Genomic DNA, 11,343 nt, shown 5'->3' on the forward strand with positions numbered 1-11,343 from the left:
TTTATCATACACATGAGTATGACAAAGTGTATGATCTCACAAGTGAAAGCTCGTTATTGGTAATGACAAAAAGGTAGATTGGAACAGCCTGGTTTTTTACTTTCCATTTTCTCTACTTCTGTACAGTTTGCTACAGACTTAGATTTGTTGCAGAGTATCAAGAAAAACACAGGAAACCTTTATTATTGTGAAGAATAATAGTTCTGTGTTTTCTATAACATAGATTTTTTTAAAACTAACTACCAAAATGCTGCAGACTGTGAGCTGTAAACCCTGCACAGAAATGCTGATTTGTTGAATAAAATGCTTTTATTAGTGCCTTTCAAAATCATGCAAACTTTGCAATTGCTCATATCTTTCACCTTACCTGTTTTCCCTGAGATTTCATGTGTTAGACTTCTGAGAAGATTTTCTGTATAGGACTGGGCAGGAAGGATAGAGATCCAAGAATTCATGAGTAGTGAGAGGGCAGAAGAACAATATTCAATAGCCAAAACTATTTCCAGTGAAAAAATGCCTGGAGGGTAGAAATGAGAGGAGACTATTGGATTCCATAAGTTTTTCTTTCTTTTCTCCATACACAGATTAGCTGGAAATCTTGCATTCCCTTTGCCTTGCAAATGCAACCACAGCCCTGACATTCAGGAAGAGAGTAATTTAATTTGCTATGCTGGCTTAATCAGGGACTTAAGTGCAGCAAAATGTGACCTTTTTTACCCAGATAATATTATGTAAAGCACTGAGCTGGGCCCAGGTTGGTGTTCAGCTGCTGACTCCCAGAAAGTCGTGCAGCAGCAGCAGCAGCAGGGCAGTGCCAGGGTGACAGTGTGCCACCATGGAGGCTGCAGGGACAAAGCTGCAGCTGACATGAAAAGCATGGGACAAAGGTGTCCCACAGCTGAAATATCTGTGAGAAAGTTGTTCAGCACCTGGCTGGTAGCCACAGCTCCATTCTTGCGTTCATTGAGGACAGTGGTGAGCTCTCCCCTCTGAATTCCAGGGGTCTGGAAGGAAATCATGGATTTAAAGCTCCCTGTGTGTGAGAGTCCAGTCAGGCACCCCTGGCCTGCAGGAAGGAAGAACAGGGCAGGTGTAGGAGGTCGGGGGTAGGACAGTCAGGACAGACGGACACAAGAGATCTCTGGAGCCAGGTCAGGAACTTGGGGTTTATTGCAAAGGGCCTGGGGCAGGGCCCTGCTGGGAGCTGCCAGCCACAGCTCAGAGCAGGACTGAGAGAAGAGAGGGGGAGAGAGGATGAGAGGGGGAGAGAGCAAAAGTGTGAGAGTAAAAGGGGTAAGAGCATAGAAGGGTAAGAGAGTGAGGTTCCTGTTACAATACAATAAATACAATACAATAAATCTTCTTCTGTGTTGAATATTCTGATTCTCACTAACCAATCTAGTACAAAATACAAACCCTTTAGCATTTCCATACAGCCTATAAGAATCATTACATTACCACACTGTGTTACATTTTAAACCCTAAAAACTCCTCTTTGGGCCCCTTCTGCCAAGCTGTGGGGTCTGCTCTGACCCTTGGGCCTGTCTGCAAGCAGAGGGTGTTGTTCCATCAAAAGGGGATCACCTTCAGCTGGCCACGCCATTGTTTTCCAGTTGTTCAGTAACTGAGGTATCTCAAAGCTTGCTTTCATTTCTGTCTTGCTTACAGTTTCTATATTCTCAAAATCTTTTGCCAGACAATCATATTTATAAGGCTTTCCTGTTCCATCTTCCCCAACAGGCAGGACCTCCTGAAGGTCCCAGACAGTGCCAGATGCCTTCAGCTGTGGTGGCCCCAGCACCTGCAACGAGTCCCTGCCACCAGAAATGCAGAGCTGCTTCTTGTGGAACACTCCAAATTCCAAGTTGGAGTGGAGAGTTTGCTCCTGTGGAGCACACCAAATTCCAAATTGGAGTGGAGAGTTTGCTCTCCACTCCAAATTTTATCGCCGGCCAGGCACTATGTACAAATCACAAACGGGACAGGACTGCTGGGAACGTGCCTTGAGCTGGTTTATTTTCCAGCATCACTCTCATTACATGGTCATGACAATGGGAAGATGCCAGCAGCTCACATTCCAGGCAGCAGACCAAGAACTCAATGTTACAACTCACTTTATAAGTTTTTTGCCCAATCACACAAAGCAAAGCACATTGACAGTAGTTCTAGCCAACCACTATAAGCACACATCCCTTTCTTTGGTTAAACAATGCTGGCTTATTTCGAATACAATACCTGCTTGTAAGCCTTCAAACACAGTGCACAGAGCTCCATTATTAAGCTTCAAACTTCCTAATATCTTGCTAGATAAACTTTCTGTAGTTTAGGGAGTTATTCTAGACAAGTGTTAATACACAGACTGTTGTCCTGTTTGTCCTTGCTTTTCTACTTTTTAAATAATTTTCTTTTTCTGCTGACCTATCTCATGACTGCTGCTCAGCTCCAATCACAGTTCTGCTGTATCTGAGGCCTGCCTTTTGCAGCTTTCCCCAAACTCTCTAATTTTGTGGATTCCCACAAATTTGGAACCGCATAGACCACTTATGTTTCTTTCTCACAAAGAGATGTTAGTAAAACAATTACATAGCCTTGTCAAGAGTAAATTGCAGGTGAAAACCCAGCACATCTCTACCTAAGCATGGCCAACCACTCACAACTTAACTTCCAAGATGCTTCCTCGCCTATCATAAAAGAACTGATAGAATTCCACTCCAAATTCACCCATGGCATGTCCAACAAGCTTTGCAGCCAGCCCAGAGACAGGCAATGAGGTGAGGCACCTTTGCCATTGGTGCAGTGTCATTCCCACCATCTGAGGCCACCCCTGCCCTGGGGAGTGAGGGAGCCCAGCCCCACATGGGAATGCTCTGCTCCTTTTGCCAGCTCCTCTTGCAGAGCTGCATTTCCCACCTGCAGCTCTTTGTTAAGCACAAAATATTACAACAATCCAATTTAAACGTGACAAAAATTACTGTCCCTCTGCCAAGGCATCTCCTGAACTGAAAACTGTCATTCCCAAAGAAAGGGTCTCAGCCTTCAGTGGGGCTGCAAGCTTGACAACACCATCATCATTTATGCTAATAAAGTGAGGCTGATGAAGTGGGACTCACTGCCAGCAACAAGCTGAGGAGATTTTCCTGGGTCTTACTGTTCTGTTCTGAGCAGGAGCACTTGTGGTCCAAATCCTTTCCTTTCTCCAACCCTCTGTAAGAACTTAGTGGGGCTTTTTTAGGAGAGTGGCAAAATTAATATTTTCAAACATATTCTATTTATTTCTGTCTCTGAGCACTAAATTGTAAATCAGATTAATATTTTCTTCATTTCCTGTGATAAATATGAGAATTATTAGAAATGAAAAATAAAAGATCTGTAGGCTCCTAATTGGTTTCCAATGATTCATTCAGCAGCACATTTATAAATAGGAAAAAAGGGGAGGGGGAGAAATCAGCAAGAGAGAGGAAAGTCTTCAAGACATACAACTGCCATGTTAACCAGTGGCCAGAACATTTCTGTGGTACTTAACTGATACTATTTTATTGGTGAAAAAAATCTTAGCCTGCTTCCTACTCTCTAGTGTGGGAATCCTTAGTACATTTTTAAGTTAAACAATATTGTTTCCTCTTGAATTCTGAACAGTGGCTACAGAAACATTATTTGCAGACATTCAGTTGGGATTTGTTGCCTCTTTTACTTCTCTGTTCAACACCTGTGGCACAGAGCACAAGGACAGCAGATGCAATTCGCTATTTCAATCTTTAGAGATTGGTACCTTCAGTAGTGCTGGTGCTCAGTGCTCCCTTGTGCAAAGAGGGAGTCAAGGTGTCCCTTACAATGCCAGAGGTCCTGTGGGAAATAATGAGTTAAAGGAACCTCCTGGGAGGCACAGACATCACCTTTGATTGCAACTGCAGATTCATTCAGGTCTCTGTGATGTATTGAAATTAAATCTGTATTGTCTTTCAAAAACATTAAAAGCCTTGAAGTAAATTTCAGCATGATATGAGTAAGTATTAACTCCCTTTTTTTAGACTACATCTCACCAGTTTTCTGTCATGCACTGCATTCTTAATCACTGTCAACTCACTCTATTTTCCTTCTCAGTGAGGAATGCTGATGTTATGCAATGTTACTATGTAGATCATGCTCTGGTTTTTCTACTCCTATTTTGAGAAAATGCTTCTGAGTAAAACTTCATTTTTGGCCAAGTCTTCCCCAGCAGATAACATTTTGTCTATATTTATGTGACATGATTTTATGCTTCGTGGTTCTGGCAGGTGGAGGGATGCTATTTTCCACATTTTTCATATGGTGGAGACTGTAGAGAGTCTAGTTTAGCACAGCAGGCACAGAGGGTTTGATTTGTTTTCCTAACACGTGTGTCACATAGAAAAGGCAATGTCCTTGCACTGGGGTTGTTAATGACTGGCTGCTCCAGATGGATTTGTGCCAGCACAGAATCCACCACCACAATTAGCAGTAGTAGGAACTTCAGCTGGCAGCAGCAGAGAAAACAGCAAAGATTAAATGACTGTGTGAGCTGTCTCTCCAAATTAAAACTGATGTGCATTGGCAAAAACTAAGAAAACTCACACATTAGCCCTTATATTCTGTTCTATTTGGGTAATAATTAGAGAAAATGTTGCTGTCTGGGACTCACTCTTTTTCACATAATAGATTCAGCCCTTTAATGATAAGAATCTGAGTAACCCCACCAGTAAAACATCTCAAATTACAAAAACTTAGAGATGACTTTCAAATGTTTGAGGATACAGATAACCTTTTGAAGAAATTTGGTTTTTAGAGACATTTACCAGCCTGTTACTGGTTTTTATCTAGTGCTGCATATTGTACTTCCAAAAAGTCTGCTTGGAAATTCCACTAAATTGCATCCAATAATTTTTTTTTTCTGGGCAAAATACCTTCCAGAATCTCTGCAAAATAGTACTCATGATAATACTTCTGCAGCATAGAGTATGATCTGGAGCATATTATTGTCAGAGCTGCAATAGCATCAAACCTTCCCCTTCTCAAGAGCCATGGTTGAATTATGCTAATACCTGTACAAAGAAACTTAAAAATGAATGAATGAAAAAATTAGTGCAATGAAGATTTGAATAAATATTTTATTGTGCAATATTAACTGATAGAAAATTTTCTAGACTAGCCCATGTTTCTTTAGAGTGGCTCACAGTTTATTGTCTCACAGTGCCTATATATGATATAGGTCCAAAATACAAATTCTCTTCTACAGTTTAAATGAGCCACTAGGAATGTGCCAGAGCTCCTCAAAACTATCTCAGGCTTAAGAATTGGCCTAAACTGACCTTTGAGTTCATGAACAGTAAAAACCATGGATCTATAGGTCAGTGTGCAGAAATCACAGCTGGTAACCAGAGCCTTGAGGAGGTTTTGCAGCTGCAGAGATGCAACACATCATTGTCACTTTGTGAAATGCCCAATCTTACACTCTGGGTGTGCATCCTATTCCTGGATTTATTTTGGACAGGATTTCATCCCATAAATCCATCAGACAGCTCAGTCCTTTCCTGCTCACTGTGAAAGCAAAGGGCAACCAGAAGACTGAGGCTTTGCCAACACAGTTTTGTCCTTGGCCTGTGCCTCAGTAGGGATGTGCAGATTTGGGCACTCTGGCTGGAGAATTGTCAGGATCAGAGCAATTTCTTTGGTGCTGACATTAAAAGCTGCCATGTATAGAGATGTCTGGTGCCATACTCTGACAGAGTCAGATGTCCCAAAATGGATAATAATAGATATATAATAGATAAAGATAGATATGTAACAGAAAATAGCTTGCCAGGAAGCAAGGCTAGTGGAAAAATAAAGCCAAATCCAATTAAAGTGTCTGCTCAGGCAAATGTTAGCTTTGACTGCAGGACAGGATCCCTCACTTCAGACCACTCAGAGCACAAAGGCAACACCTGACAAGAAATGTGACCTGTTAGCAGCAGCACCAGCTAAACTGGGCATGTGACCAGCCAGGCTCACCAGCAGCACAGCAGGAGCTGCTAATTTGCTAATTCTTGCATTCCCCATGTGAATTCCTGCCCTGCTCCCTGAGGAGTGCCTGAGCCCTGGCATAACTCCATGGAGAGTTGATTGCCCCAGCTCTGGAAGGCCAAGGAAAGCTGTGAGACCTGAGGAAGCCTCCCAGAGCTTTGGGGAAGCTCAGTCCCTCTAAAGCCATGGGCAAGCTGGGCTCCCAGGCAGCTGCAACAATCTCCAATGAACTGAGCTCAGGCAGGGACAGTGCAAAGAGGCAGAGGAATGTGTGTTTCATGGGTTTTGAGAACAGAGCTTATGGATTATTTTTAAGAGAATGTATCCTACAAGGCAGAATTTATAAAGAAAATGCCCTCAGTCCCAGTTCTTGCACTGCAACATGTTTGGTTTTAACTTCATTAATAGCAAATAGGGAAAAATCATGGAAAAACAGCTATTATAACACACTAAATTGCCACAAAAGCAGCACTGAAGGCCACTGTACACAACTGAATCCCACAACTCCTTCAAACACCCTTGCCAGCCTGCTTTGAACTTCTTGAAACCACTTGGAACCACATCTGCAGGAGTGGGAGTACATTGGACAATTATACTGCTGCCAAAAAGGAAAAAAACAACCTCCTGCATTTGCTTCTTGGCTGTAACACAAGACCTTCAAGGCAGGAGAGGACTTCAAACGTTCCAGGGCTCAATTTATCAATAGAAACACAGCACATCAATCTCACTAAAGGCAGTATATAAAGCCCTGCTCCTGCTAGAGCTGATGAGAACCAGGTTGAGGATGGACAATAATATGAAGGGTCAGGGGCTCCCTTCCCAAGAAGAGCTGTTGAAGTAGAGTGTTCATAAAAGCGGGGTTTACTTCTTAAAGAAACCCTGTATTAAAGAAAAGGACAGAGGATTTTCCCAATTCATCTTGTTCCAGAACTCTATCACATGTAAATCTTCAGTCTGTGTGTAACATTTGGTACAGTGGGAAAAGGTCAATATAAAAATACTGTTCTCTCATTCTTTAGCCACACGATGAGAAAAAAACACGGTTTATTATAACAGGAAATAATATTTTATTATAAAATCTGCATGTAAACAAGTAACCAATTAATTGAATAACAGTTAATGGAAGTGCAAATTAACTTAATAAAATGATATCTGTTCTGTATTTAAATATATATATATATAATTTGTTTTCTCCCATTCTACTGTGGTTCTACTCCACCCTCCCCACATTTAAGTTTAAAAAGATTTATCATTGCTTGCTTTGTACTAAAAAGAGTGTACGAGCCTGCGTACAAGTTGAAGTTTTGCTCTGCAAACGAGACAAGTCTATGGTGATAGTTATCCTTTCTTATCTTTGCATCTCTGGTATCCACAAGACAAGAAGATATAAAACATATGTACACAGCGGGCATGTCGAGCCTCATATTTCAAGTTAGTTCATTTACTTGCACACACTGAAACTTAAACCATTTATCAATGAAGCACTGTAGTGTAACTTCCAGCCTTGCTTGAGCACCTTAAGGCATTAACGAGAGTCTCTGGAGCAGCCACAGCTGCCGTCCCCACAGGGATCCTCAGGGACCAGGGGCTCGTCCGTCCCTCCCTGGGGGCTCCTATAGCACCGACAAGTCGTGGCAAGACTTTGATTTTGCTTTGAAAGCCATCTTCTTGTTGTTCTTGGCCACAATCCTGCCGAGGAAGCGCTTGGCCTTCTTGCTGATGCTCTCCCTCCTCTTGGCGTTGGCCATCCTGCGCGCGTTGTCCTCCTTGCTGTCCTTGCGCAGCCGGATCTGCCGCACGATGCCCTCAAACAGGTCCTTCACGTTGTGGTGCAGAGCTGCCGAGGTCTCGATGAACTTGCAGTCAAACACCACGGCACAGGCCCGGCCCTCTGCACAGACAGACAGACAGACAGAAAGGAAGGTCAGTGGAGAGGTTTTCTCTTCACACCTGCTGTCAGCAGGACAAAACAGGAATTGGCTCTAAGTAAGCAAAGTGCCTTCAATGCCATGAAAGAGCTTTACTGCAAAATAGGAAAACCCAAATTTGCTTTTCATGGTTTTGCCCCCTTACTGTCCTTGGTTTTGTTGTGCTGTGGTCAGAAATCTCATCTGATCAATGGAATTGAATACATGGCAGCAATAGCCCTTCAGGCAGCCTGTGTAAGAGCTAAAGCTGGTTTAGGAGAGGCCCTGGGAAGCGTGCTTGTGGTTTGATATGGAGCAGTGTGAGTCTCCTCCTTTTGCATTAAACTGACTTTGGGTACAGACCCCCTACAGTGATGTACAGAAAGAAATGGGATTTATTCTGGAAGCTGTTGAGCAATTCTGCACCTCTGTCTTGCTGCAACAAGTGAGTTCTCCACACCAATAGAAGTGGAGCTGATACAGGCCACAAGGTCAAGTCATTGAACACATCAGTAGAGGTCACAAAGTTGTGCACCACTGAATCTGACCAGGGCTGAATTTGAAATAAAAGATATTCAGTGTTCTGGACATAAGCACTTAACCCTGGAACATTGCTGCAGCACAAATTTCCACAGCCAGCTGTGGTAAATAATGGCAGAGTTGCAAACCTGAGGAAAGTACAGATGTCAGAACTAGGACAGGTCAATCATGCCCTGCCCCAGCCTGAAAAAGTAATCTCCTGATGAGCTCCAGTCAATTCCCTGAGCAGGAATTTAACACTGGGAGCATGGAAACCAGATAGGGAGAGATGGTTCATCATCAAGGCACCAATATTTCAGAGTATTTTTTCCAGTGGAAAACAAAAAAAACTCATCCCAAAACTAAACAAAACCCAGCCAAAGAAAAAGCCTCAAAAATTTTTAAATAAGCAGAATCGAGGCTGTGGTGTTGGCATTGGTTCCTGTGCTCCAGGTACCCAAGTGCCAGCTGGAGCTGGCTGAGAGGATTCTCACTGATCACAGATGAAGAGCACAAAAAGACTTTGGAGTTGTGTGAGCCTGGTCCCACCAGCCCAGCTCGAATGTGCTGGAGTCACCTGCAGCAGAAAGAGCTGCACAGGCTGTGTGGGATCCCCTGTCCTGAGGCTGCCTGGCTCTGTGACATGGCACTGTGTCCCCTGAAGAGCACACTCAGGCTGTCACAGCTCCGACTGTCACAGCCTGAGCCCAGCAAGTGCCGCTGCACACACACCATACAGTTAAAGCCTGGCTTTAGTAGTCCTGTGCTGAAGCTGCTGATACATTTTTCTCTCCCACTGCAGCTCTGCACAGCCACACATCTTCCCCCACAGCCACCTCCAGTGTTTGCTGTGGTACCAAGCCCTGCAGCACCAGCCAGCTGGCTCCACTTCCCCAGTGATCCTCAAATCCCACATTTTTCTACATCAAACCCAGACATTCCTGCTGGCCATGATCCTGCACAGCCTTTGCTACTGCTTGAGACAGCACTTGGAAAATTCAGTGTCTCTTACCATCAACTGAGACCTCCCGGGACCTGACCAGGTCACTTTTATTTCCCACAAGGATAATAGGAATATCTTCTGTCTGCCTTGCTCTTCTCAGCTGGATTCTTAGCTCAGAAGCCTTCTCAAAACTAACTTTGTCTGTCACTGAGTAGACAATAATATAGGCATCTCCCATTTTCATGCAGTGGTTCTGGAGCCATTGGCTGTCATCCTGAAACAACAGACAAGAAATGGATTTATTGTGCTGAAAAATCTATTCAACACTGAGGGATCATTTATTACTGTAAGCACCTTAAAGATTCTTTTCTTAGCTTTATTATAAAAAGTCAGTAAAAGTAAGCCAATCTCCCCAAAATTTCAAACATTTTGTTATTTAAAATACAAAACAAAATAAATTTCTCTTGTTTCCAGGAATAATATCAGGTCTGCACTGATCAGATTGACAATCTCGATTTTACAGTAATTCCCTGGGCTGCTCATGTAAAATACCGATTATTTAAAGCATTAAGAGAATCTCACTCAGCTCTATTCAGGGTTTTAAACTGCCTGCCTAGCTACAAGAAATTAATTGCAGAGAGAACAAAAGGCAGTATGAATTCTAATTTTTTAATGTCACTTATCTGATTGAACAAATAGGCATAGTTGTTCCATTTCTATTTTTTTTCTTTGCCTAAGAGAACTACAGACCAAGCCATAAAGCAAAAGCATGAGGAAAGATCTGTAACTACCTGCTCCCATATATCGAACACCACTAGAGACGCTTCTTCTCCATCAACTATAATTGATCTGTCGTATGTGTTTCCTATAGAAAATCAAATAAAAAGAGTTCAGCAAAAGAAGTTTTCCTCCTCTATGCCTGCCGGTGGCCGTAGGGGAGGCTCCGAGCCGGGGTTCCCCGGCATCCCCGCGCCCGCGGTGCCCTCACCGGCCTCCTCGGCGTCCGCGCAGTCCTCCACGCCGCCGAAGATGCGCGCCAGGCTGGTCTTGCCGACGCCGTGCTCGCCCAGCAGGATCACCTTGTAGAGGCTGCCGTCGGAGTCGCTGCCCGAGGAGATGACGGAGTCGGAGGAGTCGGAGGCCCAGCTCTGGCGGTGCTGCCCGCCGGGGCTGTACGAGGTGCAGCGCACCAAGCCCGACAGCTCCTCGGGCGGCAGCGGCCGCAGGTCGCGCTCGTCCACGGGCATGCTGCGGCGGTGCAGGTGCTGCTGCGCCGCGAACGGCGTGCTGCCGCGCCGCTTGTCCCCGCGGTTCAGGGTCATGGGCTGCGGGCAGGGCACGGCTGTCAGCCCGGGCTGCGGGCAGGGCACGGCTGTCAGCGCCCGCTGCTCCGCACAGCCCCGGCCCCGCACAGCCCCTGTCTCCGCACAGCCCCGCAGCCCCGCACAGCCCCCGGCCCCGCACAGCCCCGCAGCCCCGGCCCCGCACAGCCCCGCAGCCCCAGCCCCGCACAGCCCCGCAGCCCCGCACAGCCCCTGTCTCCGCAGCCGCGCTTACCTCGGGGCGCTGCGCAGAACGAGGGCGCGGTGAGGGATCGGTGAGGGATTCCCCGGTGGCTGCCACGGGAGCTCCCCGAGCTCTGCTGCCGCCACCGCTCCCCGCTCCGCTCTTTATGTCCCGGCGGAGGCGCGGGGCCCTCCCCGCCGTGACGCTCGCCGGGCGCTCCGCCAGCGCATCCTCGGCAGCGCCGCCGCCCCCGCGGGCTCCGCCGCGCTGTGCGGGGGCGGCGGCGGCGCGGGGAGCCCGGGAGGAGGCGGGAGCCCCCCGGGGGTGGGGGGAGGCACGATCGGCTCCGCTCCGCTGTCAGCGCGGGGGTCCCGCCCGTCGGCGCGGCTGGGCCGGCAGCGAGCGCGGGGGGAGGCGAGGGCCGGCCCCGGAGCGCGGCTGTGCGAACCC

The 11,343-nt window shown here is 46.1% G+C and overlaps 1 protein-coding gene across 2 annotated transcripts; it reads right to left on the bottom strand.

Annotated features, from left to right (window-relative positions):
• Positions 1-7,044: 7,044 nt before the first annotated feature.
• Positions 7,045-11,099, bottom strand: RRAD (RRAD, Ras related glycolysis inhibitor and calcium channel regulator). Of its 2 annotated transcripts, none has more exons than XM_071440207.1 (5): positions 10,945-11,099; positions 10,376-10,712; positions 10,179-10,252; positions 9,457-9,661; positions 7,045-7,909 (listed from the first exon to the last, which is right to left on the bottom strand). In XM_071440207.1, exons 2-5 carry the CDS (start codon positions 10,707-10,709, stop codon positions 7,632-7,634), a joined length of 891 nt encoding a protein of 296 aa, XP_071296308.1. In that variant the 5' UTR covers positions 10,710-10,712; positions 10,945-11,099; the 3' UTR covers positions 7,045-7,631. The 2 variants fall into 2 exon arrangements, with proteins under 2 accessions (XP_071296308.1, XP_071296309.1); XM_071440208.1 differs by having other exon boundaries at positions 10,376-10,742; positions 10,945-11,042.
• Positions 11,100-11,343: the final 244 nt, after the last annotated feature.

This window comes from Agelaius tricolor, unplaced genomic scaffold, assembly GCF_023055355.1.
Source record: "Agelaius tricolor isolate 1412-34295 unplaced genomic scaffold, bAgeTri1.0.p SCAF_15, whole genome shotgun sequence".
NCBI classification, from domain to species: Eukaryota; Metazoa; Chordata; class Aves; order Passeriformes; family Icteridae; genus Agelaius; species Agelaius tricolor.